This window comes from Akebia trifoliata, chromosome 3, assembly GCF_017979445.1.
Source record: "Akebia trifoliata isolate Shusen 1 chromosome 3, ASM1797944v1, whole genome shotgun sequence".
NCBI classification, from domain to species: Eukaryota; Viridiplantae; Streptophyta; class Magnoliopsida; order Ranunculales; family Lardizabalaceae; genus Akebia; species Akebia trifoliata.
Genome location: NC_141377.1, coordinates 5,297,493 through 5,324,924, shown reverse-complemented (window position 1 = coordinate 5,324,924; position 27,432 = coordinate 5,297,493). Strand labels below are relative to the sequence as shown.

The 27,432-nt window shown below is 38.5% G+C and overlaps 1 protein-coding gene across 2 annotated transcripts; it reads left to right on the top strand.

The window, feature by feature from the left end:
• Positions 1-748: 748 nt before the first annotated feature.
• LOC147405699 (uncharacterized) lies at positions 749-27,068 on the top strand. 2 transcript variants are annotated; one of them, XM_086433507.1, is made up of 6 exons: positions 749-1,519; positions 24,519-24,707; positions 24,812-24,846; positions 25,486-25,988; positions 26,080-26,197; positions 26,914-27,068. In XM_086433507.1, the coding sequence occupies exons 1-5, from the start codon at positions 782-784 to the stop codon at positions 26,163-26,165; spliced, it is 1,551 nt and encodes a 516-aa protein (XP_086289633.1). In that variant the 5' UTR covers positions 749-781; the 3' UTR covers positions 26,166-26,197; positions 26,914-27,068. The 2 variants fall into 2 exon arrangements, with proteins under 2 accessions (XP_086289633.1, XP_086289634.1); XM_086433508.1 differs by having other exon boundaries at positions 756-1,519; positions 25,486-25,982; positions 26,914-27,067.
• Positions 27,069-27,432: the final 364 nt, after the last annotated feature.

Below are 27,432 nucleotides of genomic sequence, written 5' to 3'. Positions count from 1 at the left end.
CTCGAAAATTGAAAATAAGTGGATTTTACTAGGGTTGAGTTCACCACTTTTTATTTAAAAGTGATGAACTTGACAATAATGTAAAAATGTTAAGTTCGACAATAAATAAAAGTGTGTGAACTTGATAGCAAAATTTTTGAACTCGACACTAAATAAAAAGTGTCAAATTCGACAATAAAATTTGTAAAATCAACAATAAGGATCATTTAGAAAGAAAAAAGTTTATTAAATGTCATATTAAGCTACCCAACAAAACTTAAGGATCATAGAAAGAAACCCTTCCGTGAGAGTCCTTTAAGTAATTTTCCCGTTAAATTATGTCGAGCGACTTGTTTAATGGGTGGATAAAGATTAAAAATTGAGAAAAAGAGGAGAGAGTTAAGTTCAAGTTTTGTCATTGATTAATGGTGTGATAATATCACATCCCGTTTTTACTTGCACAGTTGCACTTCATTGGTTTTAGAGGAATCAACTCGGCCGGTTTAAACGAGTTTCTTTCGGTTCAACCCGGTCGAGGCCAAATCGGGTTCTTCAAAAACCATTCACCCGCCTTCACTCTCACAAAGATATTTAAATTTAAAAAATCGCCTCATCAAGAATTCAAAAACCAAGAAAATAAAACAGAGAAATACAGAGAAAAATCTCCGCCACTGTTGTTAGCTCAGAGAGAGAGATAGAGAGAGAGAGAATGATTGATCGATTGCAATTTTTTTCCTTCTTGTTTGAATCTCTCTGTTAATCTTGCTAATACGTCTGCATTTGTGGATCAATTTGACCATCAATGGAGCCTAAGGAGCGAGGTTCTGCTGCTAGGGCTTCTGCCTCCATAGAAGATGAGCGGAAGCAAAATCTCACTCAATCTGGTGATTTTGATCAATCTGACACTTCGATTGAACTCGATTGCGAGGAAACCCTAACCTCTGTTCAACAGGAAAACAACACCAATGCCCTAAATCTCATTGAGGAATTGAATCTCTGCAACACGACCTCAGCTGTTATCCACCATATGAACGGTTTAATTTCTTTTAAAATTGCAACCCTAGTTAATGATCTTAATGAGAAAGAAATACATCTGAAGGATACAATCGAATCTGCAAGAAAAGTGGTTTCATTGTTTCCAAATTGCATCGATTATGTTCACTTCTACACTAGTCAACTCTACTTTGCTTCAAATGATTGTAAAGGGTGTGAAGAGGTTGTTCAAGAATGTCGTCGGGCATTATCAATTCAAAATTCCATACCAGAGACTGGTGTAGCACATAATATGAAGCAGAACCTTCATTTGATTATTCAAAGATCCAACATTGCTTTGATATCGATTTGGATGAAGAAACTTCGGACTAAAACTGTTGGGGAGAAGGTTGGGTTGGTTACCATGAAACAGATATGGAAAGACTCAATTGAGGTTGAGCATAAGAATGAGATTTCGGTTCCCACCAAAAAGATATCAGAAGTTGAGTTGCGTAATAAGAGCAAGAAATCAAACAAGACAGAGGAAGAGTGTAGGAAGGAGATTGAGGTTCGTGTCACTGCTGCAAGAATCTTGCAACAGCAGCAGAAATCTACTTTGCCCCAATCAAAGGATGACAAGGAGGAGAATTACCGAGTGAGCAAAAAGATTGACCCTCGGTGGTGGTGAAGAGGAATCGGATTCTATCATATTGGGACACTTTGATTCTTGATAAGAAGCAAAGTTTGCTCAAAGTGAGTGTTCACGATCTCGAGGCCTATTTCAAGGATGGATTGGAGATGAGAGTTCTGTCAGAAGCTGTATCTTTTGGCAAGGCCAATGGGAATTGGCAATTCTGGGCTTGCCCAAACTGCAATGAGATATTTACCGATTATGATTCACTTATAAAGCATGTTCTAAGGGAGCACGAAAAAGTTCCACCGTATTAAGGAAGGTGACACAAAGGCAACATAAAAGTCAATATCACAAGAAATCTGGAAATATTCTACAGCACTAATCAAGCCTAAAATCATGCATGAACAATTCTCTGTTTTGAGATTTGTAACTGATGCATTGATGTGCATTTAATTAAGTAGATTCTGTAACTGAAGTGTATATGTCAGTTTTGATAGTAGTATATTTCCTAAGATAGATTTATAAGGCTGTATAAAAATGTACTCAAGATATCAATAAGAAAGTGTGCTGAAATTTTCCATTGTGAGCACTTGATACTTTTACTATTCTATATGGTATCAGGAGTCCCTATCTCTAACGAGAATTTGATCCCTTTTTCACAAATGTCTTCCGCAAATCAACTGATCTCTTCCTCTGAAACTCCTCTTGTTGTTTTCAACATTACAGCTCAGATTAATGAGAAACTCACACCCTCAACATTTCCCCAATGGTGTGCTCAATTTGAGGCACTCCTAATTGGCTATGATCTAATGGATTATGTCAATGGAGAATTGCAATGTCCCTCCTCCGATGGAACCCCACTGTCTATCTCTAAGAGAAATCATTGGGTTCGGCAAGACAAGCTAATTCTCAGCGTTATTCTTGCCTCTACATCACCTACCATCACGCTACTCATTGCCACAGCCAAAACCTCTCATGAGGCATGGAAAAAATTATCAACTATGTATGCAAGCAGATCGCGTACAAGGGCAATGCAACTCAAGGAAGAACTAACCTTGATCCAGTGTGGAAATCGACCAATCCCAGAGTATCTTCATGTCGTTAAAGGATTGGCTGATGAGATTGCTCTCATCGATCACCCAATCTCCGACGATGACTTAACCCTATATGTTCTAAATGGGTTGGGTCCTGAATTTCGAGAGATTGCTGCACCTATTCGAACAAGGGAAAAATCACTTGCCTTTGAAGAACTCCATGACTTACTTGTTGGACATGAAAACTACTTGAGAAGAATGGAAGTTGCTACACAGCAACTTGTGGTTGCTGCGAACTTTACTAGTCGTCGACCTGGGTTCTTTAGAACTCAACAGCAAAGGGGAAATAACAAAGCAACCGCCCCTTCACATCAACAAAACCAATCTCGATCTCCAAATGGCCCACCTCGAGACCAAAGACGCAACAACAACTCGGGTCGCTCCAACTCAAATCAACGGAGATTTCAACCCAAATGCCAATTTTGTGACCAAGTGGGCCACATAGCTAAGTCCTGTCCACAAATACAGTCTCATGAAATGACTGTTAACTGTGTAGCAACATCTGATGCACAAGAAAACAAATGGCTCATTGACTCTGCAGCTTCTCATAATATCACTGGTGATCTACAAAATTTATCCATTCATTCTGAATATGATGGCACTGATGAAGTTATTCTTAGTGATGGTACAGGTTTGGCGGTTACACATATTGGTTCTTTAACCTTACCCACATCGAAATTTTTTTTTCCATTTACATGATACTTTATGTGTTCCAAATATTCACAAGAACCTCATTTCAGTTCATCACTTTACAAAACAGAATGATGTTTTTCTTGAGTTTCACCCATTTCATTTTCTTGTGAAGGAACGAGTCACAGGGGCGATACTTCTAAGAGGTGCGTGTGAGAATGGTGTCTACATATTTCCGAACTCAATGGTGGCTTCTCCAACTCAAAAAATGGTTGCTAATGTGCATGAACGGACCTCAATCGATGTGTGGCACAAGCGTCTTGGACACCCATCGATTAAAGTTGTTCAAAACCTTGTTAATTCCTTTTCTCTTCCGCTTACCACAAATAAGCTATCTTCTTCATGTACTTCTTGCTCAATAAATAAAGCACATCAACAACCATTTCGTTCTACAAGCTTTCAAAGTCATTCTCCACTTGAAATTATATACACTGATGTGTGGGGACCCGCTTATATCACTGGTCTAGATGGCTCACGCTATTATCTAATATTTGTGGATCATTATACCAAATACACGTGGTTTTATCCAATGCCTACAAAATCACTTGTTTATAGCATTTTTCCTCAATTCAAAAAACTTGTTGAAACAAGGTTTAAATCCAAAATAAAAAGTTTGTATTCAGACAATGGTGGAGAATTTCTAAAATTAAGCAAATACTTGTCTGAAAATGGTATAAGCCACTATACTACTGCGCCCCACACCCCACAACAAAATGGTGTTTCTGAACGGCGTCATCGCCATCTTGTGGAAACGGGTCTCACCCTACTTCATGATGCTTCTTTACCCCTCTCTTATTGGCCCCATGCTTTTCAAACCGCTAGCTATCTCATAAATCGTCAACCAACTCCACTTCTCCAAAATAAGTCTCCTTTTGAGGCACTTTTTGGTCAAAAACCAAATTATCTCAAATTGAGAAAATTTGGATGTCTATGTTATCCCCTCACAAGGCCATATAACACTCACAAATTACAAGCAAAGTCTATACCATGCATTTTTATAGGATACTCGCTAACACAGAATGCATATAAATGCATGGATCCATCCACACATCGGCTCTACATATCTAGACATGTGACTTTTGATGAAACAAAAAGCCCATTGTCAACAAGTACCATACACGGCCCAATACCGAATGAGATCATATCTGGAAATAGTCACTCTCATTTCTCATCTCCTTTACAGAACCCGTTCCCCAACCTTTTCCTTGTTGTTCCATCAGTTCCCATGCAATCTCCTCTATTGGGTCAATCATCGCAGCCACCAACGAGATCGGAAAATGAAGTCATCGTTACTACGCCACCTCCAGGTAACAACCCCTCTTTCTCTACTCTTGTTTTCGGTGAATCACATGAAACGCTAGGTGCAGAAAATTTAAATTCCAATTTATCAAATATGAATTCTGATTTAAACGTTGGTGCACCGAATACATCAGTCTCACCTCAACCTGCATCCATTTCTATCTCTGATTCAATGTGTCCTGTGCAACATGAAAGTCACCCAACCCGAATCCATCCCATGACCACACGGGCCATGAACAATATCTTTAAACCCAAACAATTGCACACTGTCTCAAAACATCTCCTTCCATTACCTCTAGAACCAACATGTGTGAGCCAAGCCGTATCTCATCCTGAATGGCGTGACGCCATGTCCAGTGAGTTAACAACCCTTATGCGACATGGCACATGGGATTTAGTTCCCCCACCCACAAATTACAAACCAGTGGGCTGTAAATGGGTGTTTCGAGTCAAACGAAAAGCAGATGGATCAATAGAAAGATTCAAAGCCCGACTTGTTGCAAAGGGGTATAACCAACGACCTGGAGTTGATTATAAAGAAACATTTAGCCCCATTGTTAAACCAGCCACAATACGGACAGTGCTCAGGATTGCCGTCATGAATGGGTGGGATTTGAAACAAATGGATGTAAACAATGCTTTCTTACATGGAAAATTGACTGAAACTGTTTACATGATGCAACCTCCAGGTTTCAAAGATTTTTCCAAAATTGATCATGTGTGCAGATTGAAGAAAGCAATTTATGGCCTCAAACAAGCCCCGCGGGCTTGGTATTCAGCTTTAAGAAATGCCTTACTACAGCTTGGGTTTCACAATTCTAAAGCCGATTCTTCATTATTTGTTTATCAACATGACTCCATTATATGCTATTTCCTAGTCTATGTCGATGATTTAATCATCACGGGAAATGAAAACAAATTTGTAACTCATGTTGTTAACAAACTTAGTGAACAGTTTTCCTTGAAAGATATGGGCTCACTACATTTCTTTCTTGGAGTGAAAGTAATACCAACTCATGCAGGATTATTTCTCTCACAACATAAATATGTTCGTGACATTTTGGAGAATGCAAACATGGTTGGAGCGAAGGATGTCTCTACACTACTGTCAACAAGTCAATCACTTCAATTGGTGGATGGAACAACTGCAGTAGACAGCACAGAGTATAGGCGAGTCATTGGCAGTTTACAATACCTAACCTTAACCCGTCCGGACATCTCTTTTGCAGTAAACAAGTTGTCCCAATTTATGCACAAGCCAACGGTCACACATTGGACAGCCGCTAAAAGACTCCTTCGATATCTCAAGAAAACAATATTCCACGGCATCCACATAAAGAAATCAGCAGCACCATGTTTAACAACATATAGTGATGCTGACTGGGCTGGAAACATTGATGATAGAACCTCTACATCGGCATACATCACATTCCTAGGCTGCAATCCAATCTCATGGAGATCAAAAAAACAGAGAGCAGTAGCACGCTCAACTACGGAAGCTGAATACCGAGCCCTGGCTAATGCAGCATCGGAAACTATGTGGTTACTTGCACTTTTTCAAGAACTTGGATTTTCATTAAAGCATCCACCTTCTCTTCTATGTGATAATCTTGGAGCAACTCATCTTAGTTTCAATCCAGTTCAACACTCACGAATGAAGCACATCCAAATAGATCTTCACTTTGTGCGTGACCAAGTTCAGAACGGTACACTTAATGTGAGTCATGTACATACTCAAGATCAATTGGCGGATTTGCTGACCAAGCCATTGTCCCGGGAACGTACAGAATATTTAAGATCCAAAATTGGTCTTACCGATGGAAGCTCAATTTTGCGGGGGCGTATTAAGGAAGGTGACACAAAGGCAACATAAAAGTCAATATCACAAGAAATCTGGAAATATTCTACAGCACTAATCAAGCCTAAAATCATGCATGAACAATTTTTTCCTGAAAAAGTTGGAAATAATTGGGTTTCCATGATTCACAATGGTAAATGGCTTCCAATAGATATTTCTATTGCATTAAGAATTCTTGAAGGATCAAAAGATACATCAGAGTCTTCTCCCGATAAGGGGAAGGTATCTTATTTTGGATGTTATTGGCCACTTTCTGATGTTTCTGAGCGTATGGAACTCCTTGAAAAGGTTCAAATTATGCTTCATTTGCTTCTGAAACATAAATATCTTACTGAGAGCCATATTACTAATGTGATACAATTCTCCATGGACAAGATACAATGTATCCCTCACATTGGTTCACGGGTTCTTTGCATTATCTTGGAAAAAACACTGTTCGGCTTATGCTTCTTGTCACCTTCACAGCTTAAAAAAATCCTCAAAATTTTTAGAACTTTCTGATTATTGTGGGTTAGTAAGAGAGAAGGATAGCATCATAGATGATGAGACACACAGTGTTACTCAGGAATCTGAAATCAAAGAGGGGATCATCTTTGTGGCAGTTCTTTATGTTTCCTTTTGGACGATAGTGCTCATTGTGAGGCAGTGTTAGCCTGGATATTAGAAGGTCCTACGAGTCAGGAACAACTGGCTTAATGGAAATGTCTGAGGGACAATAAAATACGTTGTAGAATGGAAATTCTGCAAAAGATCAATGAAGAAAATTCCCTCATACAGAGCTTAAGTGAGAGAAAATGTGAGCAACTGAACTGTGAAATAGCTTTGGAGGCAGTTGAGAAACTCTATCTCAGAGAGTGTAAAGAAAGGGTGAAAGCTACCGAATTTGTTTCTCAAAGTTACGAGGTAGTCCTCCAGAAGCACAAAGAAGAGCTTGTTGAGAGGAAGAATGAGTTTGAAGCTGTATCAAATGTTCTCAATGAGGCACAAGGTCTGAAAGTCACACAATTTGGATATGAGGAATCTTTGACTGGCAAAGATGAGGATTGGAGAATGCAGGACTTGCTGTATCAAGCGGACACTTGCGTAGAAGCAGCATTTCTGAGACACAAGGATTGGTTCTCTGTAGAGGTGGGTCTGTTGGTAGTTTTACCTGCTAAACCATGACTTGTGATCCATGCCATCTTATTTTAATGACATTGTATTCATTCTTGTAGCTCAGCAAAATTGATGCAAAGATCTTTCACTCTGTCACTGCTATCTGGGCATTGGAGTCAAAGCTTTGGTCTTGTTCTGCCCATGATTATCAGGCAATTATATTGCCTCTTCTGAAGTCATTCTTGCAGGTATATAATGGTATTTTTACCTGATTTATGAACCTATCCCATTTATCAGCCATTGTGTATATGTTGGAAACAGGACATAGTTTGCACGATCATCCATTTCAAGATGTCTATGGGTTCTACAAGAAAACAATAAAGCATTCCAAATAACCACATCAGGTTTCATCGGCATTGTTCTCATGATCTCCTTTGCCCTGTCAAATAGACCCATGGCCAAACAGATCAACCAAGCACCCATAGAGAAATACCTAATACCATCTTCAACCAATCCTCCATGACTGCAAGCATTCAGAACACTATTAACGCTACTGCGTTGGGCTGAAAAATCATACCGTCTGTAGACACCTCATTTTTGCACCCGCCTGATTAATCAACTCGTCAACCCGATCGCAATGATTCCCAATGATGGATGTGTATTCCATTGCTTTATTTTGTTACCAGATATGTTTCAGAAATCCGGATGAGGTATCTCGAACTGACAAAACCTTAGAAACCACGCTACGTTAGGAAAATACGACCCTAGAAACATAGAAATCATCATCTTGCAAACCAAAAAAAAACTTCACGATAAAAATCACTAAAAAATTACCAAATTACCAAAATACCCCTAACCTCAAAACAACCCTAGAGCCTACGTTACGCTTAGGAAAACTCTCTTAAACACATAAAATAACAAATCGAAACCAAATAAATCATTTCACCAATTTTAACAGAATTTGACGAAATTACAAAAATGCCCCTCATAAAGTTCACAATCATTTCACATAAAAATTTTCATAAATGATACAAACCAACATTCTCATTGAATTCCTTACGAAAAATCGATTCTAAAACATCCTAGAACATTAAAAACCGACTTGAAACGTGAAAAGTCTTCTCCGGGGGTAAAACGGTAATTTCATAATTTTCATAATTAAAAAATTCGAAATTAATAAATAAAATATTAAATAATTAAATTTAAACATTAATGAAATTAATTTAAAAATTTGAATCTAAAAAATCGATTAATCGGACTCTCAAGCAAAATTGTTGAGGGTTCGTGAGATATTTTTTTAGGACTCCTCCATTTGGGGGTCCAAAGAATTAAAGAAATAATGGAGGGGGATTCTCTAAAAATTAAAAGTAAATCAAGCAAGACTGAAGTCAAGGTATTAAAGTCAATCAAGTGAGACTGAAGTCAAAATTAAAGTCAATTAAGCAAGACTAAAGTCAAGATATTAAAAGTGAAGCAATTAAGACTAAAGTCAAAACATTAAAAGTCAATCAAATAAGACTAAAAGTCATAATAGAGATCTAATTAAATAATAACTCTATCTAATAGAGTTTTAACTTAAAAATAATTCTACCTAAAATAATTTGAATTAAAACACAATTCTACCTAAAAATATTTGAATTAAAACACAATTCTACCTAAAACAAGTCAAACTAAAACACAACTCTAATTAAAAGATCTCTAATTAAACACTAACTCTATCCAAATCAATCCCTAAAAACATCTATAAATAGAGGTGCTCACACCCTATTTTCGTATTAAATCATAAACCCTAAGAGAAGTAGGTCTAGAAGCTCCCCTAGCCGCCCATAAACCCTAGTTTTGGAGCCCCAACTCCTTACCTAACATCCCCCCTTCAATTTTAGTCTAGAAAATACCTAAAATCTCTCCAAAAACACCCCTAAATCCGTAATAAACTTGAAGAGTTCAGATTCAGAAACAAGGAGATACCTTGATTTAGGAGATCCGAAATCAAATCCGGAGACAGAACGAAGCAAGGGAGCACGGTACAAGGAGCTCTTTTGTCAGATCTGAGGGAACCAAGTCCTTGCCATCGGAAAGGTGAATTTTTATTTTTATTTATTTTTCTCTAGGTTTTAGCAATGTAATTTACTTGGGAAGTTAGTAGAGACAGGCTTTGGCCGGGCGGGGTTGGTGCCTAACACCTTCTAACCCCGTAACTTGATCCCCGAATTCAGATTTTTTATGGTAGATTAGTTCTTTTTATCCATGTTAGAGTCAGTTTGTTTCCTAGACCACAATAACTAGGTGGCGACTCCCAAATCTCAAGGGTCAAAAGCGAATCCGCGTACCCCGCGGATCGAGGGCGCTTTCAGTGTAGACTCCGCTGGGGACATTGAGGATCAAACTTGAAAAGCCCCAAGTATGGGAGCATCGCTAAAATAACCTAGAATGTTTTTATTTATTTTTATTTATTTATTTTGTTTTTGTTTATTTGTTTATTCATAATTATATTTGCATCTTCGTTTTTTTTTTTTTCGATTATTGAGCATGTGTTTTGATTTTGAATACTTGATTTCTTGGCATATTATTTTTACGGTTTAATCAAGCTTTACTTTTGTGGCTCAATCGAAGGGTATTTAGAATGATCCTAAATAATTAGAAGATCGAGAAATTTAATTGAGGGCGGAATGATAATTAGTGAATCACGTAGGTTTTTGTTTCTTTCATTTTTTTTAATAGAGTTTGTTGGTAGGTGATGTATCTTTCGAATTTTTTCTTTTATTTTGTTTTATTTTCATTGTTATTTTTGCCTTTTTAAGTTTTTTTTTAGGGTCCATTAACCATGATATTGGGCTGGGGGGAAGTTTAAATTTTTTTTTAAAAGTAAGGTGCTGTCAACCAAAATATGGAGGGCTGTTGTGAAAAAAATCATTTTTTTATGTGCCCATATTTCGTTGTTTTTTGGGTTCTGCTCACAGCAGCTTTAGATGGTGTGTAAGAAGCAAAACGGATGATTATTTTTCGCACATCATCTTCTTTAAAAGGATCCACCCCATTTCAGCGTCATTTAACAGAGAGGACGCACATGTCTCTCTGTTCGATCGGTTGAAATCTCAGCCCGATCATTCGTTATTCTTAATCAAAGTCGCTGATTTTTTCTTGATTCCAAGTTTAGAACTGTTAGTTCCTGTCGAAATCCACTTAGCTTAAGTGATTTCTTTGGGAGAAGATCGATCTCTCTTCTTTCAACCAAAGGAAAATTCAGAGTTGCTGGTTTTGAGACGTTTAGAGACTCCAAGATTCGAAAGGAAGATGGTCGAAATATGAAACATAAATCGGCTCCTTTTCATACCTTAGTAAAAAAAAAAAACTCGGAAATTGTTGCTTTTGGTGTCCATTCAGCCTTAATCTTCGGCACGCTTGCTGCGTCTCCTCAAGCTTATCTGTTTGAGTAATGGAATCCAATGATTGCCTAAGAGGGAATTCATGATCGAGATGGTAGTTTGAAAGTTTTTTTCCTTCTCCTTTCTCTGTCGATTTGCTTTATCTGATTTGGAATTGGTGGATCTTGTCTATGCGTTTAGAACAGTGGCTGTTTTTGTTTTAAATTTCGACAATCTAAAATTCGAAGCTTTGGAAGCCGTAATTCTTGTCTCGGTTTTTTGTTTCCTGAACGGTTCGAGAACATTGGCTACAATAAACCAATTTAGGAGACAGGTTCCAAGTCTTCCATCACTGAAAAGAGTTCTACGAGCATTAATGATGAACGAAGAACATTAAATCGGCCAAACCGATTTCAAATCGATTGGTTTGAAGAGCTCAATCGGTCTCTGTTTCTGTTTTAAAATTTTTTTCTATTTTTGCCTGACGAACATGGCTGAAAGCCGTGTGAGAAGATGGTGTGAATGTTGAGTAAATTTCTCGTTTTACTAAAGCCACACCCTTGTTATAAAATGACCATTTGTTATGTTGACAGCACCCTACTATACCAAGTCGCCTTTTGTTTTGTTTTATTTTATTTTATTTTTAAAATTTTTTTTTTTACTGTTTTTGCTTGTTATCCTTAATGGTTTTTATAAAAAAAATGTGTTCCTCTAAATTTGTTTTTTTTTTTAAAAAGAAATCAATTTGTTTCTTAAATGTCCCATTATTTTAGTTTCCCTATCTCAATTGGCTTAAAAATCATCATAATTACTTAGCCCAACGATTGTCATTTCATTTTCAATCCAATATCCTCGAAAATATTAATTTGATTAGGGTCTCCCCAAAATAACCTTCGATTGGAATACATAAGAAAATAATACGAGATTAAATGCTAGTATCAAGTATATGCTTAAGGTGCTTATCTTTGCCTATGTGATTGGAATAATGTGGACTTTGATTGAATATTCATTTGATCCAAATAGTTTTGATCTTGATTAAATTTTCATATGTATATGATTAGGCCCATGGGCCCATTTGCTTGAAAAGGCCTCGGGCACACCCCACCCTGTTTTGCACACACTACATGCACGTTTACCGCTTTACTCACTTACACGTCCCATTTAGCCAACGTGGCACTAGTGCGTGGCCCGGTCTCTTCTGAGATGCGACGTCATTCATGAAACCCACAACTCCAGTCACGTACCTTAAGGTATATCAAACTGGGGGCATTAATACCATCTGATCAGGTGATTCTGAGAAGTATGTTGATGCACCCAGGCTGGAGTGACCTGAGCCTTTGACCTATTCTAAGCCACACAGTCACATGTCCCGATTGCCAACGTGGTATTAGTACGTGGTCGGTCCCCTCGTGGGATGCCAAACCATTTATGAAAGCTACAACTCTTGACTCGTACCCGTAGGTATAAAAGGTAATCTAAGTATATCAATTGCACTTCTTGGTCAAAACCGGTGCCTAAGTAAGATCTTGCCCCGCTGTACCCTACTGTACGAGGGGGATAGACTACGTCTATTCTAGACGAGAGGTATTTAAGTGGACCCTTGCTCAGCATTGTGCGCCACCTCTCAACTGGAGATCAAACTGACTGTTTTTGGCTTCAGAGAAGTGAATTGAGGTTTTAGATTATCACCTATACGGTATATCAAACCAAGTCACCACGTATCGAAAGGTATATAGGTGTGCTTGGGCAAGGGTGGCCAGATAAAGATGCATTGCACGTAGTAAGCTTAGAGTCTAGAAACCTTCCCCATAGGTCACGACTCGAACTTATCGTGGGTGTTCCCGGGTTGTTTATTGAATGAATGCCTGTTGTTGGATGAATGTTTGTGAGTGATATGAATGTTGAGATCAAAGTGTATGATTGTCCTCAAGGATCAAAAATTTATTTTCAAAAATTAAAATAGGTGTACCAACCCAATAAAGAACCCATTCTTTTACAATGATGACCCAGTCCATCCCGATCCAACAATCATGATGGACCGGGCTATTTAAATCAAAATGGAAATCAATTTTCAAAGAAGAAAAAGAAAATACTGTTTAAAAAAAAGATTATTTCCCAAAAGAAGTGTTCTTTAGAAGAAACATTTTCCAGAAAATATATTTTCCAGAAAATATTTTCCATAAGAATGAATTTTTCCAAAAGAAAATAAATTGATCTTTTTCATGGACCATTGGAAGAGTACTAAAATACCCTTTTGTGTCAAACCAGGATGTTAGCCGCCGGCGATAACCCAATCGATCAGTTAGTCAAAACAACCGTCATAGGAATGCACCCTGTAGAGAAGATCAATTTTGGGAGATTCATATTGAGGAGTGCTCTTTTCTTCCATGAGTTTGAGATAGACTGGAACCTCTTACATGCTATGACTAAGCGATGGAACCCCTATCTTCACATATTCCATATGGGGTACATGCATTTATGCCATACTCACGAGGATTATTGCGGCATCATGAGGATATCCACTTCAGGTCCCTTAGTCAGGCCTTCATTGAAGATCGAATATTCTGGTGAACTCGCCACAGGACTAAACATTTCCAAGGAAGAAGCCAAAGTCTTAGTCAATGACGGGAGATTAAACTTAGTACCGTTACTGGGCCCGTATCGTTCCCGCAGTCACCCTATCAATGTAAAATCCGAAGCTTGGCGACCCACTAGAGACTATCGATTGTGCTTAGGAATCCTAACTCAATACATACTGACCTCCAATAGTGATGGCCAAACTATCCCTGAGTCCTTCATAGATATAGCCTCTCAGCTCTCAAGGAAAGCCAACCCAGTACCTCTCATCCTAACTGAAACCTTCTCAGGTTTAGATGCCATAAAAAATGGTGAGCGGGAAAGCTTCAAGGGAAGCCCCTACCTACTCTATATGTGGCTTTGTGACCGTCTCAAAATCGTAGAGGTTCCCTCAAACCTCAAATATGGCCCAGAGCATTTTTCCAAGAGAAACCTGTTAGTGCGTCACAATTCAGTCAAAGCTTGGAGCAAATGGTTAGACTCTCGCCTCGCCTGTCATATCGATTTTAGGTGCCCTTGGTGGATAACTGATCCCCCTGTTCTTGGAACCAAAGGATCATACTATGCCCGTCTGATTGGTTTAGAAAAAACATCTTTTTACCACCCTAATCTAATCCGAGAACAATACGATGTACCTACAGAGTTATCCTTACCTCAGCTTTTCCCCCGAGCCTTTGACTGAAAAGTTAGTACACCTCATTGAGAAAGCTTGGAACAAGCGCACCTTAGGGTATCCAGACGGACCAACAGAATTCAGATATCAAGTTGTTAGAGCCAAGAGGGTCAAGCCTGACAGCAATCCTGATGACCATCAAGACAAAGCCAAGCGTCCATGTAAAAATAGTTCAAAACAAATTTGTTGAAAGATGTTTAAAGAAGAACATATTGTTTGTCGTTTTCAATAAAACTATCTTTCTTTTCGAATGAATATTTATTTTCTTTTCAAGTACTCATTGTGTGAATGGATTAATTAATGGATTGGTGCACAAACGTCAATAAAATGATTCTTAAAAATGTTATCAAGGGGGTAATACCGAAATTGACTAAATCTACCTTTGATGGGGTCATATAGGATTATCATTGCGCCCAAACTCAAGCGTCCACCTCCTAGTTGGAGTCGTAAGTCCAGTCGGTTAGAAAGAACCACAGTACCAAGTCAACAAGCAGAGATGACTTCAGAATCTGAGCTCACAGAGATCCGTAAGATCTTGGCAGCCTTTGCCAATGATATCAGCAATATAAAAGGCAAAGTGAAAATGTTAGAACAGACTTCGAAATCAATGGGAATTCCCTTAGATGACCCAAAGGGAAAAAAGGTTGAAGAGAAACGTCCACGTGAAGTCTTCGAGCTCGACGGAGACGAAGAGTATGTTGATGAAAATCCGGCATTATCTAATAGGATGTCTCAATTGGAGTCAGCAATGAAGAGTATAAAGGGTATTGATGAAATCGCAGCAGGCATTGAAGCTTTGAATCGCATCCCTAGAATCCATTTGTCAGAAAAGTTTGTGATGCCTGAAATGGACAAGTTCAGTGGGACAGGGTGTGCAAAAACACATCTTAAGGTGTACGTTACCAACATGCGCACTATGGGGCTCAGCGACGAACAAATGACATTGTTGTTCCAAAGAACTCTATCGGGATCAGCACTACGATGGTTAATGTCTCAAGATCCAGTTACTGTGGGTACATGGGAAAACATGTCAAAGGCCTTCTGGCATCAGTATAAGTACAGTACCGAGATTGAGACTTTAAGAAGGGATTTGGAAGCAACTACACAGAAAAATGGGGAGGCATTCACTGATTTCATTGGACGCTGGAGGGCCAAGGCTTCTCAAATGTGGGATAGACCTTCGGAGAAGGAACAAGTAGCAATTATCCTAAAGAACCTCTCTCAAGGATATGCTCAACACCTAGTGGCCCAATACCTCCCTACCTTTGAATCCTTGTTGCAAGTCGGGAGCCAACTTGAGGATGCATTTGCCTCTGGGATCCTTTCTAACCCCTCAGATAATAGGCCTAAGAAATCATATGTTCCCAAACCCAACATCAACCATACTTACATCGCCAATACCTCAGTTACCCCAGCTCAACCCCCAGCCTGGACTAATAACCAAGCTCACCCAAGTCAACCTCGGACTCCGCGTCAATTCACCAATCTAGGGATGAGTCTCACTGTAGCGCTTCACAAATTGATGAAAAAAGGGCTTCTTACCCCTATCCAACCCCGACCTTTACCTAATCCCTTGCCAGCTGGACACAATGCTAACGTGTTCTGTGAATTCCATCAAAATCCTGGCCATCACACGGATCGTTGTATCACATTGCGCCATGCCATTCAAAACCTTATTGACAACAAAAAGGTTACCATCCCTAGCCCACCAAATGTCACCACAAATCCACTACCTGCTTATCAACCTCCACCAACCCTGAATATGGTTTCTCACACCCCATTACCATTCGACCCTGTTTCTATCATCCATCCAATCCAAGTTAAACCGCCCAGTTACCCCCTTGCCGGGATAGCCTTCACTGATGAGGTTTTCACCACAAACTATGAACCATTCGATTTAACCTTGGATGATACCTATTGTTTATCCCCACCTCGTTACGATAGTCCCGCGTTCACTAGTTACCTGTTGGCCCAAATGAATCTGAAAAATCCTGTATCTTTAACAGACGAAGATCCATACGTGTTGACTGCAGAAGATGAGCCCTTTGCCCTTTTCTGTGATGAAGTTAGACATATGACTCGAGGTGGAAGAGTTTTTAAGCCACAAGAACTCTGTGTTGAAAATCTTGCAGCCCTAGCAAGAAAAGAAGGAGAAGATCCCACTAAGGAAAACATCGAAGAGGATAACTCCGTGATCAAACAGTTGAAAAAATCAGGGGCCAATATCTCAGTATGGGGTTTACTCATGGCTTCCACTGCTCATAGGGAGGCTGTTCTCAAAGCACTAAACACAGCCCAAGTCTCCCTTGATACTTCTCCGGATCAGCTAGCCAGTATAGTGGGGGCAACTTACGTGGAAAATATTCTATCCTTCTCGGACTCAGATCTCCCAAAAGAAGGGGCAAGCCATACTAAGCCGCTGCACATTACAGTTGACTGTAACGGAATGAGGGTACCTTTAATTTTGATTGATAACGGGAGTGCACTGAACGTTTGCCCGCTGAAAACGGCTACTTGTCTCGGATTTAAGGCTGAAGATCTCAAACCTACTAATCAAGGTATTAGAGCTTATGATAACACCAAGAGAGATGTACTGGGAATTTTGCACCTTCGGCTGTCCACAGGCATAGCCGAATTCCCTGTGGAATTTCAAGTTATTGACATCCAGTCTTCTTTCAATTTACTGTTAGGGAGACCATGGTTACACCAGATCAAAGTCATCCCTTCTACATTACACCAGAAGGTCAAATTTATCAAGGATGGACTGGTAATTACTCTTCACGGAGATGCTGAAATTGTAGGGATCATAAATAATACTGATGCTAAGGATAAGCCGTTGCTTGAGATTCAACCAGAACAACAGGGAGTAAAGCTCAGTGGGTTCGAATTTGAAAAAATATGCTCAGATAAAGATGGATCCTTGTGATATGCAAAAGACGTCGTTCATCACACAGTGGGGGACCTTCTGCTACAAGGTCATGCCTTTTGGTTTGAAGAACGCTGGAGCTACCTATCAAAGAGCAGCCATGACTTTACTACATGACATGATACATAAAGAGGTCGAAGTCTATGTAGATGATATGATAGTCAAATCCAAAGAACGACTAGGGCATGTTACAGCGTTAGAAAAATTTCTCATAAGGATTCAAAAATACCAACTCTGCCTTAACCCACATAAATGTGTATTCGGAGTAACTTCTAGAAAGTTATTGGGGTTTGTAGTCAGTCAGAGAGGGATCGAAATAGACCCTGTAAAGATTAAAGTTATCCAAGAGATGCCACCGCCCAAGACTGAAAAGCAGATTCGAGGTTTTCTGGGCAGAATCCAGTATGTTAGCAGGTTCATCGCTCAACTCACCAATGTCTGCGAACCTATTTTCAAACTTCTCAAGAAGAATGAGCCAACAGTTTGGAATGAGCAATGTCAAAAGACTTTCGACCAAGTCAAGGAGTATCTTTCAAATCCACCTATTTTGGTCCCACCTACACCGGGTGAACCACTTCTTCTTTATCAGTCAGTCACAGAAGAAGCTATGGGATGCATGCTTGCACAGTATGACAAAGATACTCGCAAAGAAAGGGCCATTTACTACATCAGTAAGAAGATGTTAGAGTATGAACGAAAATATTCATCATTGGAGAAAACCTGCTTAGCATTGGTATGGGCTACTCAGAGACTCCGGCATTATATGCTGTCTCATTCAATTATCCTGTTATCTCGGATGGATCCTCTCAAGTATCTTTTCGAGAAACCGGCATTGACAGGGAGAACCGCACGATGGTTATTGTTGTTATCAGAGTTTGACATCACGCATGTTACTCAGAAATCCATCAAGGGGAGAGTTGTAGCAGAATACCTGGCAGATCACCCCGTAGTAGAAGGAATAAGGCCTGTCGATCAATTTCCAGATGAGAACATCTTGCACGTTAAAGAAGAACCGCAGAACCAAACATGGCAGTTATACTTTGATGGAGCGGCCAATCAAAATGGGTGTGGAATAGGGGCAGTCTTGTTATCTCCAGAAGGGTGTCATTTTCCTATCGCTATTAAGTTAGCCTTTTCGAACACTAATAACACGGCTGAATATGAGGCGTGCATCGCAGGGCTCGAAGCTGCTTTGAACTTAGGTATTACAGAAATTGAGGTTTTCGGGGATTCAGCCTTGGTCATACATCAGTCATTAGAAGAATGGAAGACTAGGGATGAAAAGTTGAAACGCTATCATGAGTATTTGCTAAACTTAGTCAGTAAGTTTAAAGCTATCCTATTCCAGCACTTGTCAAGGGAGGATAACAAATTTGCTGACTCCTTAGCAACTTTATCTTCAATGATCCATTTGCCCCTTGGCATGGAATTGAGACCGATCACTGTTGAAGTCAAAGACAAACCCGCATACTGCCATCAGATCAACATTGCTACTCGACTACCCGATGGAAAGCCATGGTACACAGACATAAAGAAAGTGTTGGAAAAATAAGAATTCCCGGAAGAAGCATCGAGGAAAGAACGACAGACCCTACTAAGATTAGCGTCTCAATTTATCCTGTGCGCAGGAAGCTTATACAAAAGGTCTTATGATGGGATTCACTTGTCGTGTGTTGATGAAGATCAAGCTGAACAGATAATGATTGAACTACATTCAGGAGAATGTGGCCCTCACATGAGTGGGAAAATGTTAGTCAAGAAGATTATGAGACAAGGATACTACTGGCCCACGATGGAAACAGATTGTCATCACATGGTCAAAACTTGTCATAAGTGCCAAATACATGCGAACCTGATACATGTGCCACCATCTCAATTAGTGGGTCTGACCTCACCATGGCCATTCTCAGTCTGGGGAATTGACATTATTGGTAAAATATTGCCTAAGGCATCAAACGGGCACGAATACATCCTGATTGCCATCGATTATTTTACCAAATGGGTTGAAGCTGCCTCTTATGCTGTCCTCACTGCGTCTCGAGTTGCACAGTTTATTCAAACGAACATCATCAGTCGATATGGGATACCTTCAGAGTTGATCTCTGATAACGGGTCGCACTTCAAAGCTGAGGTTATCAAATTGTGTGCAAAATTTAAAATCTCACACCATAAATCATCTCCTTACCGACCTCCGACTAATGGAGCAGTCGAAGCAGCCAATAAGAATATTAAGACTATCCTCAGAAAAATGTGTCAATCACATCGAGATTGATCAGAAAAACTACCATTTGCATTATGGACATATCGAACCTCAATTCGATCTTCCACTGGAGCTACTCCCTACTCCTTAGTGTATAGCATGGAAGCAGTCTTGCCAGTTGAAATGGAGATTCCATCTCTCAGGATTTTGTTAGAAAGTCAGTTGTCAGAAGCAGATTGGGTTCGCCAACGGTATGAAGAGTTGAATTTGATCGAGGAAAAATGACTGAGAGCGTTGTATCACGTGCAAGCTTATCAAAGAAGAGTCGCCCGTGCGTTTGACAAGAAAATCAAGGCCCGTCACTTACAAGTCGGGGATTTAGTACTCAAAGAGAACAGGGCACCTATTTTTGATCCTATGGGAAAGTTCAAACCAAATTGGAGAGGTCCATTCATCGTCAAAGAAATATTACCAGGAAAAGCTGTCAGACTTCAAGATCATGATGGAATCGAGTTATCAGAACCAACCAACCTTGACTAAATCAAACGGTACTACATTTAAGGAGGTCATCTTTGACCGAATCAATTTCCTTGCTACCCAGTTCATTATCTCCTTTCTCAGCCCTTTGTAGTCTTTTCAAAAAAAAATATATATTGTGCCTTGTATTTCTTAGCCTGATCACCTAACCTAAGGGAGGGAAGTTTCGAACTACGTTTTGGTCTGATCCCAAAATTTGGGGTACGTAGGCAACCTGAGAAGTTACTTCAGGCCCAACCACATCAATAAATAAAAAAAATCTCTATTTCCCCACACAATAAGAAGAAAAAAAATCAAGAAAAAATTCAAAAGAAAAAATTTTCAAAATGGGGAAGAAAATTTGAAGAAAAAGAAATAATTTAAAAAGAAATGCCACACAAGAGGCATTTGGGTTTTTGAGCCTCAAAATCCCTTTCTTTTTTATACCCAGTCCTAAGCCTACCTATAAAAGTCCTCCTAAGTACCGTACGAAAAGTCAAGGAAGATAATAAAGCATGATCAGACAGCAACTCCAGAAGTGCAGAGGAGAATACAAAGATAAAAAAATGATGAAGCCTGCTAAGTTGAAAACCCGAAAAGGGATACTTAGGTAAAAATTAAGGCAAGCTCGCAAGGTTGAAAATCTGAAAGGACAATTTTGACAACAATCAGAGCAAAGAAAAAAAAGAGAAGAACTCGCTAGATCGAAAACCTGAAAAGGCGATCTAGGCAAAAGTTAGAGGAAGCTCGCTAGATTGAAAACCTGAAAAGGCGATCTAGGCAAAAATTAGAGCAATAAAGAAAAAATAGAAGAAAATCCTAAGCTGAGAGCAGTCCAAGCTGAAACATCAGAAGTCCGAATAATCAAGTTCAATACTTAGCTTAAACCCGGCATAGACTCAAAAGCCACAAGTATCTTGTCTACGATCGATCTGAAAATGTTTACTTCCCCAAGTGAACCAAGGGGGATAAGGGTGAATTCTACGATGACACTCGAAAGGAAATAATTTTGTACTCTTGAGCCTGACTCAAAAACCTTCAATAAAATTAATCAAAATTAAAAGTTGAGTCTTTATTGCGTTTGTGGTAATCAATTATTTCAAACCTTCATACAAAGGGCATTTTCTTTCTCCTTTAATGTAACTTTTCCCCTTTATACTAGGGGTATTTTTTTTTAATTTTTGCATGATGTGTTCAATTATCTTCAATGTCACGTACATTGTCAAACTAGGGGCATTTTGTCTTCGAGTAATGTTAATCCTATAAAAATAATAGGAACCCCAAACTTAAGGTTACCCTCTTGATAACAGTTTTTTTTTTGAAAAAACTTTTGAGGTTCAAAAGAAAAAAAAACTCATGTTTTAAATTCATAAAACTTTTTGATACATCCTTGAGATTCAAACAAAAGCATTTTGGATCTCACATAGGAGACATGGCATTCCTTCGTTCTCCAGATTCTTCTTCAGATCCAATCATTCTTGGAATCGATCATTTCTCTTCCAGATTCATTATCTTCCAGATTTATTCGTTCTCCGGTTCGTTCTAATCAGATTTCTCCAAAATTCATTCATTCATCTGCCAGTTTTGCTCAGTTTCCGCTAAGGGTTATCTTGAATTTTACTCAGTTGCCGCCAAGGGTTATCTTGGATTTTGCTCAGTTTCCGCCAAGGGTTATCTTGGATTATGCTCAGTTACCGCCGAGGGTTTTCTCGGAACTATGCTCAGATACCGCCGAGGGTTTTCTCGGAACTATGCTCAGATGCCGCCGAGGGTTTTCTCGGAACTATGCTCAGTTACCGCCAAGGGTTTTCTTGGAACTATGCTCAGATGCCGCCGAGGGTTTTCTCAGAATTATGCTCAGTTTATGCTCAGTTTATATTCAAATTATGCTCAGTTTATACTCAAATTATGCTCAAATTATGCTCAGATTTTAAGCCACACACTTGCACAGTTGCTACATCAGTCAAGGAGAATTTTCTAAAATTCAAGGATCTGACACTGTCAGTGAGAGTCTGCGCTCGATGACCTGACAACCTTTTGATTCGGGGAGAGCTTTACCCTCAAGGATCCGAACACCCTGACGAATTGCTAAATAAGGCTACAAAATGAATTGTCACTAGCTTTGGCATTTAGATATTGCACTATCTACCAAAATAGATTTGCTATCTAGTTTGCTTCAACCCTCTACAAAAGAGGGGCATCTGTAGACACCCCATTTTTGCACCCGCCTGATTAATCAACTCGTCAACCCGATCGCAATGATTCCCAATGATGGATGTGTATTCCATTGCTTTATTTTGTTACCAGATATGTTTTAGAAATCCGGATGAGGTATCTCGAACTGACAAAACCTTAGAAACCACGCTACATTAGGAAAATACTTCCCTAGAAACATAGAAATCATCATCTTGCAAACCAAAAAGAAACTTCACGATAAAAATCACTAAAAAATTATCAAATTACCAAAATACCCCTAACCTCAAAATAACCCTAGAGTCTACGTTACGCTTAGGAAAACTCTCTCGAACACATAAAATAACAAATCGGAACCAAATAAATCATTTCACCAATTTTAACAGAATTTGACAAAATTATGAAAATGCCCCTCATAAAGTTCACAATCATTTCACATAAAATTTTCATAAATGACACAAACCAACATTCTCATTGAATTCCTTACGAAAAACTGATTCTAAAACATCCTAGAACATTAAAAACCGACTTGAAACGTGAAAAGTCCTCTCCGGGGGTAAAACGATAATTTCACAATTTTCATAATTAAAAAATTCGAAATTAATAAATAAAATATTAAATAATTAAAGTGAAACATTGATGAAATTAATTTAAAATTTTGAACCTAAAAAATCGATTAATCGGACTCTCAGGCAAAATTGTTGAGGGTTCGTGGGATATTTTTTTAAGGACTCCTCCATCTGGGGGTCCAAAGAATTAAAGAAATAATGGAGGGGGGTTCTCTAAAAATTAAAAGTAAATCAAGCAAGACTGAAGTCAAGGTATTAAAGTCAATCAAGTGAAACTGAAGTCAAAATTAAAGTCAATTAAGCAAGACTAAAGTCAAGATATTAAAAGTCAAGCAATTAAGACTAAAGTCAAAACATTAAAAGTCAATCAAATAAGACTAAAAGTCATAATAGAGATCTAATTAAATAATAACTCTATCTAATAGAGTTCTAACTTAAAAATAATTCTACCTAAAATAATTTGAATTAAAACACAATTCTACCTAAAACAAGTCAAACTAAAACACAACTCTAATTAAAATATCTTTAATTAAACACTAACTCTATCCAAATCAACCCCTAAAAACATCTATAAATAGAGGTGCTCACACCCTATTTTCGTATCAAATCATAAACCCTAAGAGAAGTAGATCTAGAAGCTCCCCTAGCCGCCCATAAACCCTAGTTTTGGAGCCCCAACTCCTTACCTAACATCCCCCCTTCAATTTTATTCTAGAAAACACCTAAAATCTCTCCAAAAATACCCCTAAATCCGCAACAAACTTGAAGAGTTCAGATTCAGAAACAAGGAGATACCTTGATCTAGGAGATCCGAAATCAAATCCGGAGACAGAACGAAGCAAGGGAGCACGGTACAATGAGCTCTTTTGTCAGATCTGAGGGAACCAAGTCCTTGCCATCGGAAAGGTGAATTTTTATTTTTATTTATTTTTCTCTAGGTTTTAGCAATGTAATTTACTTGGGAAGTTAATAGAGATCGGCTTTGGCCGGACGGGGTTGGTGCCTAACACCTTCTAACCCCGTAACTTGATCCCCGAATTCAGATTTTTTATGGTAGATTAGTTCTTTTTATCCATGTTAGAGTCAGTTTGGTTCCTAGACCACAATAACTAAGTGGCGACTCCCAAACCTCAAGGGTCAAAAGCGGATCCGTGCACCTCGCGGATCGAGGGCGCTTTCACCGTCCATCTTCAAGAAGAGTTCAATTGCTTTTCTGTTTTCCTCATTTGCAGCCAGACCAAGAGTCAACACTCTTCTTACCCATTCCTTCGAATGCTTGAACTGTGACTTCTAAGCAACCTCACTTGGCGTAAATGTTAATGAGCGCTGAACCAAGATTCTCATCAAGCTCAATTTCATGCTTGTCGATATAAGTGTGGCCCCACATATACATAATGACTGTTGTTCTTCAATTTTTGAATCTTTTAGTTAAGACTCTTTTAGTTTAGGATCTTCAATGGCGCACATTGTACTGAAATCTTTTTTGATGGTGAAGTTTTCATCAAATCTGCTATTCTTGAGGGAAAATCAGTCTGGTTTGAATTATATGGTAGTTTTTCTCTTAGATTTCGATTAACGGAAATAATTCGGATCTGCAATATTTTTGCAGTGAACCTTTGATTAAAATTTAAAAAAATCACAGTTTTTTTCATATAATATTTGCTTTTAGATTTCGATGAAATTGTAAATAACATTTATTTGTTTTCAATCGTATTTCAAAGTGTAGTCAGATTGGCATTTGTTATATTGTCAGCATGTTATTCCCTATTTTCTTTTATTTGTTTTTATGGTTACACCTGTTTGGATATAAATTTTCATGTTCTTGGTGTTAACTCTCATTTACTTATAATAATAAAAAGTGTTAACTCTCTTTTTCAGTCACACTTGGAGGAAATCGCGGATAAATATGCTACAGAGAAAGCCGAGGCTGAAGAAAAGGCATTATTAGCTGAACTTGCGCTCGACAACAAAAAGAGTATCAATAAAGGAGGTAATCATTCAAAACAGAGACATAAGTCAAAGAATAAGAAAAAGAACAAGGGTAACCGAAAAGCTAAGGATTTAAAGGTTGTAATTGTCTGTGTCTTGTTGGGTTCTTTTATTAGGTGCATAGTTAATTTAATATACAACTTCATTGACGTTGGGGCTAAATGCTTTCCTGAATTTTGCAGGCTAGTGGTGGTAATGAAGATATTGCAGAACAGACGTACGTCTCTTTCTTAGGGGTGCAACTTGGTCCGGTTCAAACCGAGAACTGAACCAAACCAATTTTTGGGCTGGTTTGTTCAGCTTGGAACAAGTTGTGTTTCGGTTCTGGGTTTAGAAAATGGAGAACCGGTCAATTTGGTTCGGTTCTCAGTTCAGGACTCGTATAGAACCAAACCAAACCAAAAACGAACCTTATAAAATAAATATATTCATTTATTATGAATTATTTTAGGAGTTAGGACATAGCTTAATGACTTCTTTAAGGATAAACTAATGATTTTTTTTAATGAAAAGATTAATGATTTATTATATGAAATTTTATGTTTATTATTTATTTATTTTATTAATAAAAATCTGTTGTTTCCAACTAAGTTTATAGGATATTGGCAACCCATAGAACCAAACTGAACTAAACCAACCTTAGTCTGGTTTGGGTTGGTTTGGTTCTATTGGCATTTTGGTTTGGTTCTGATTCTTATTTAGTGAAACCGACCTATGTTGGTTTGGTTCAGATTTAGCCACAAACCGAAACGAGTTGGACCCCTTCTCTTTCTTGTTAGTTAGGCACACACATGATCCTTCTTTCTCTTCACTACTATCGCTATTTTTTATTTATGTGCTTATGTGCATACTGCAGTCACTTTCCTGTTATCTCGAATGACTTGAAACAGAAGGAAGAGGAATTTAGACGTCAACTTGAGACTGAAACAGATGCAAAAAGGCTTGAAGAAATCCTGGAGTATCAAGTGAGAATCGAGAATGAGGCCAAACAGAAGCTCCAAGCAAAACTACATGAGAAGGCTAGTGGAAGCATTCTAGAGAACGTGGCACCAGAATTGTCGGTTGTTAACTCAATGCTCAATTCTGGTGATCCAAATGTTCATGACCAGCTGAGACATGATGTTGATAACCAGAAACTTGAGTTGGAACGATCTAGAACAAATTCTGGAGGGCCCGACATGGTGCTGAGTTCAGAAGTTGAGATCCCCTCAATTAGCTGTCATGAGAAGCCTCAGGAACCTTACGAGGATCCATTGGTGGGGAAGCCTGATCTGTCAAAAGATATATTAAGCGTGCCTATACAAAGTGCAGAGGGAACTGCATTGTCTAGCATATCCTCTACCAATTCTGAAGGTCAAGGTTAACAGCTCTTTAATAACACCACATATTTGTTGGTCAAAGTATTCCATCTGTTGGAAGTTGTCCCCTAAATCATACTCATTTCTTGCAGGAACTTTGGAAGTTTTGCCTACTGGTCAATGCCAATGGAAAACGAAGGCAAAGCAAACAACAGTACCAATCTACCAAATCACTTGAAAAAAAATCTCGAGCCTTGTCATCTGAAAAAGGTAATTATGAAGTTAGGAATTCACCAATTGATGATCGCACCAAAGAACAAGCTAATTATGAGCTTTGTGGTGGTCATCAAGAACATGGCTGTACTTTGGTGCACTAGAATAGTACTGTTCTTTACATTTATTCTTCTTTCTACCTTAGGTTGGACTTAGTAATTTTAAATTTTAACTTCCTTATTATTATTATTATTATTTATACATAAAGAACAATGTTATAAATAGAAAAAGGGAGGCCGTGGAGACCTCGAAATACAAGTAGAAGGAAATGAAGAGAAAAAAAAAAAAAAAGGAAAGAAAGAACAACAATGTGTCTTCAGTTAAACAAATCCTGCCTAAATAAACAACCTTAAAAAAAAAACTTTTGAACTCCTTAATACATAAAACCTAGAATGCCTACAACTTACATTAAAAATACATAAATTTTAGAACACCAACTATGACCTCCTGTATAGATCTATATTTCTTATGAAAAGCCTACTATTTTTTCCCTCTAGATGTGCCAACAAACGGCAATTTGGGCCCTGAATGTTATTTTGTAATTCATAGGTTTACTATTATGGGCATCACTATCTATGTTTTATTTATAATCATCAGGATGAAAGATGGTTCCTATATGACGACCAAACTGTCAAGGTCAATTTCATTTATTTTTTTAATCTTGTTTAGTTCTTTTTTTTTTTTTTTCTTTTTTTCAAATTTGATTCATTCAGGTAACTGGCAGTTGGAACGATGTTCTCACCACATGTTAAAGAGAGCGTTTACAACCTCAGATTCTTTTCTTTGAAGCTGTACATTAACTTTTACTACTTAGGACATTTTTGGATATATGTATTTGGGGGTTCACGACACAAGTCATCAATAAATATGTTTGTTGCTACTTAGGACCTTTTTGGATCAATTGCTTCCTAATTGTTGAGTGTACATTTTCCTCCACTCTTGCATGTGTCATACCCCAATTAAGCCAAGTCACTCTCTTATATTAATAGATCTTCCCCTCTCCTACAGAATGGTCTTAGAGAATAGGGCTGCCAATTCGGGTGGGTTGGGGATCAACCCATGCCCAACCCGACCTCGGGCATGTCCAAGTTACAGCCCTATTCTGGATGAGTCAGTTGGTTGTTGTTGGGGGAAGATTGGCAGAAAAAAAAAAGGATTTTTCCAAGAAAATGTGATATCTAGGTGTATGGTTGTGCATTTTGCAGGAATCATTTTCCTTGAGACGACGATTT

Coding starts and splice junctions, on each gene's coding strand:
- LOC147405699 (XM_086433507.1), top strand. CDS start 782: ATGGAGCCTAAGGAGCGAGGTTCTGCTGCTAGGGCTTCTGCCTCCATA. Junction 24,847..25,485: donor GAAGATATTGCAGAACAGAC/GTACGTCTCTTT, acceptor TGCATACTGCAG/TCACTTTCCTGTTATCTCGA. Junction 25,989..26,079: donor TACCAATTCTGAAGGTCAAG/GTTAACAGCTCT, acceptor CATTTCTTGCAG/GAACTTTGGAAGTTTTGCCT.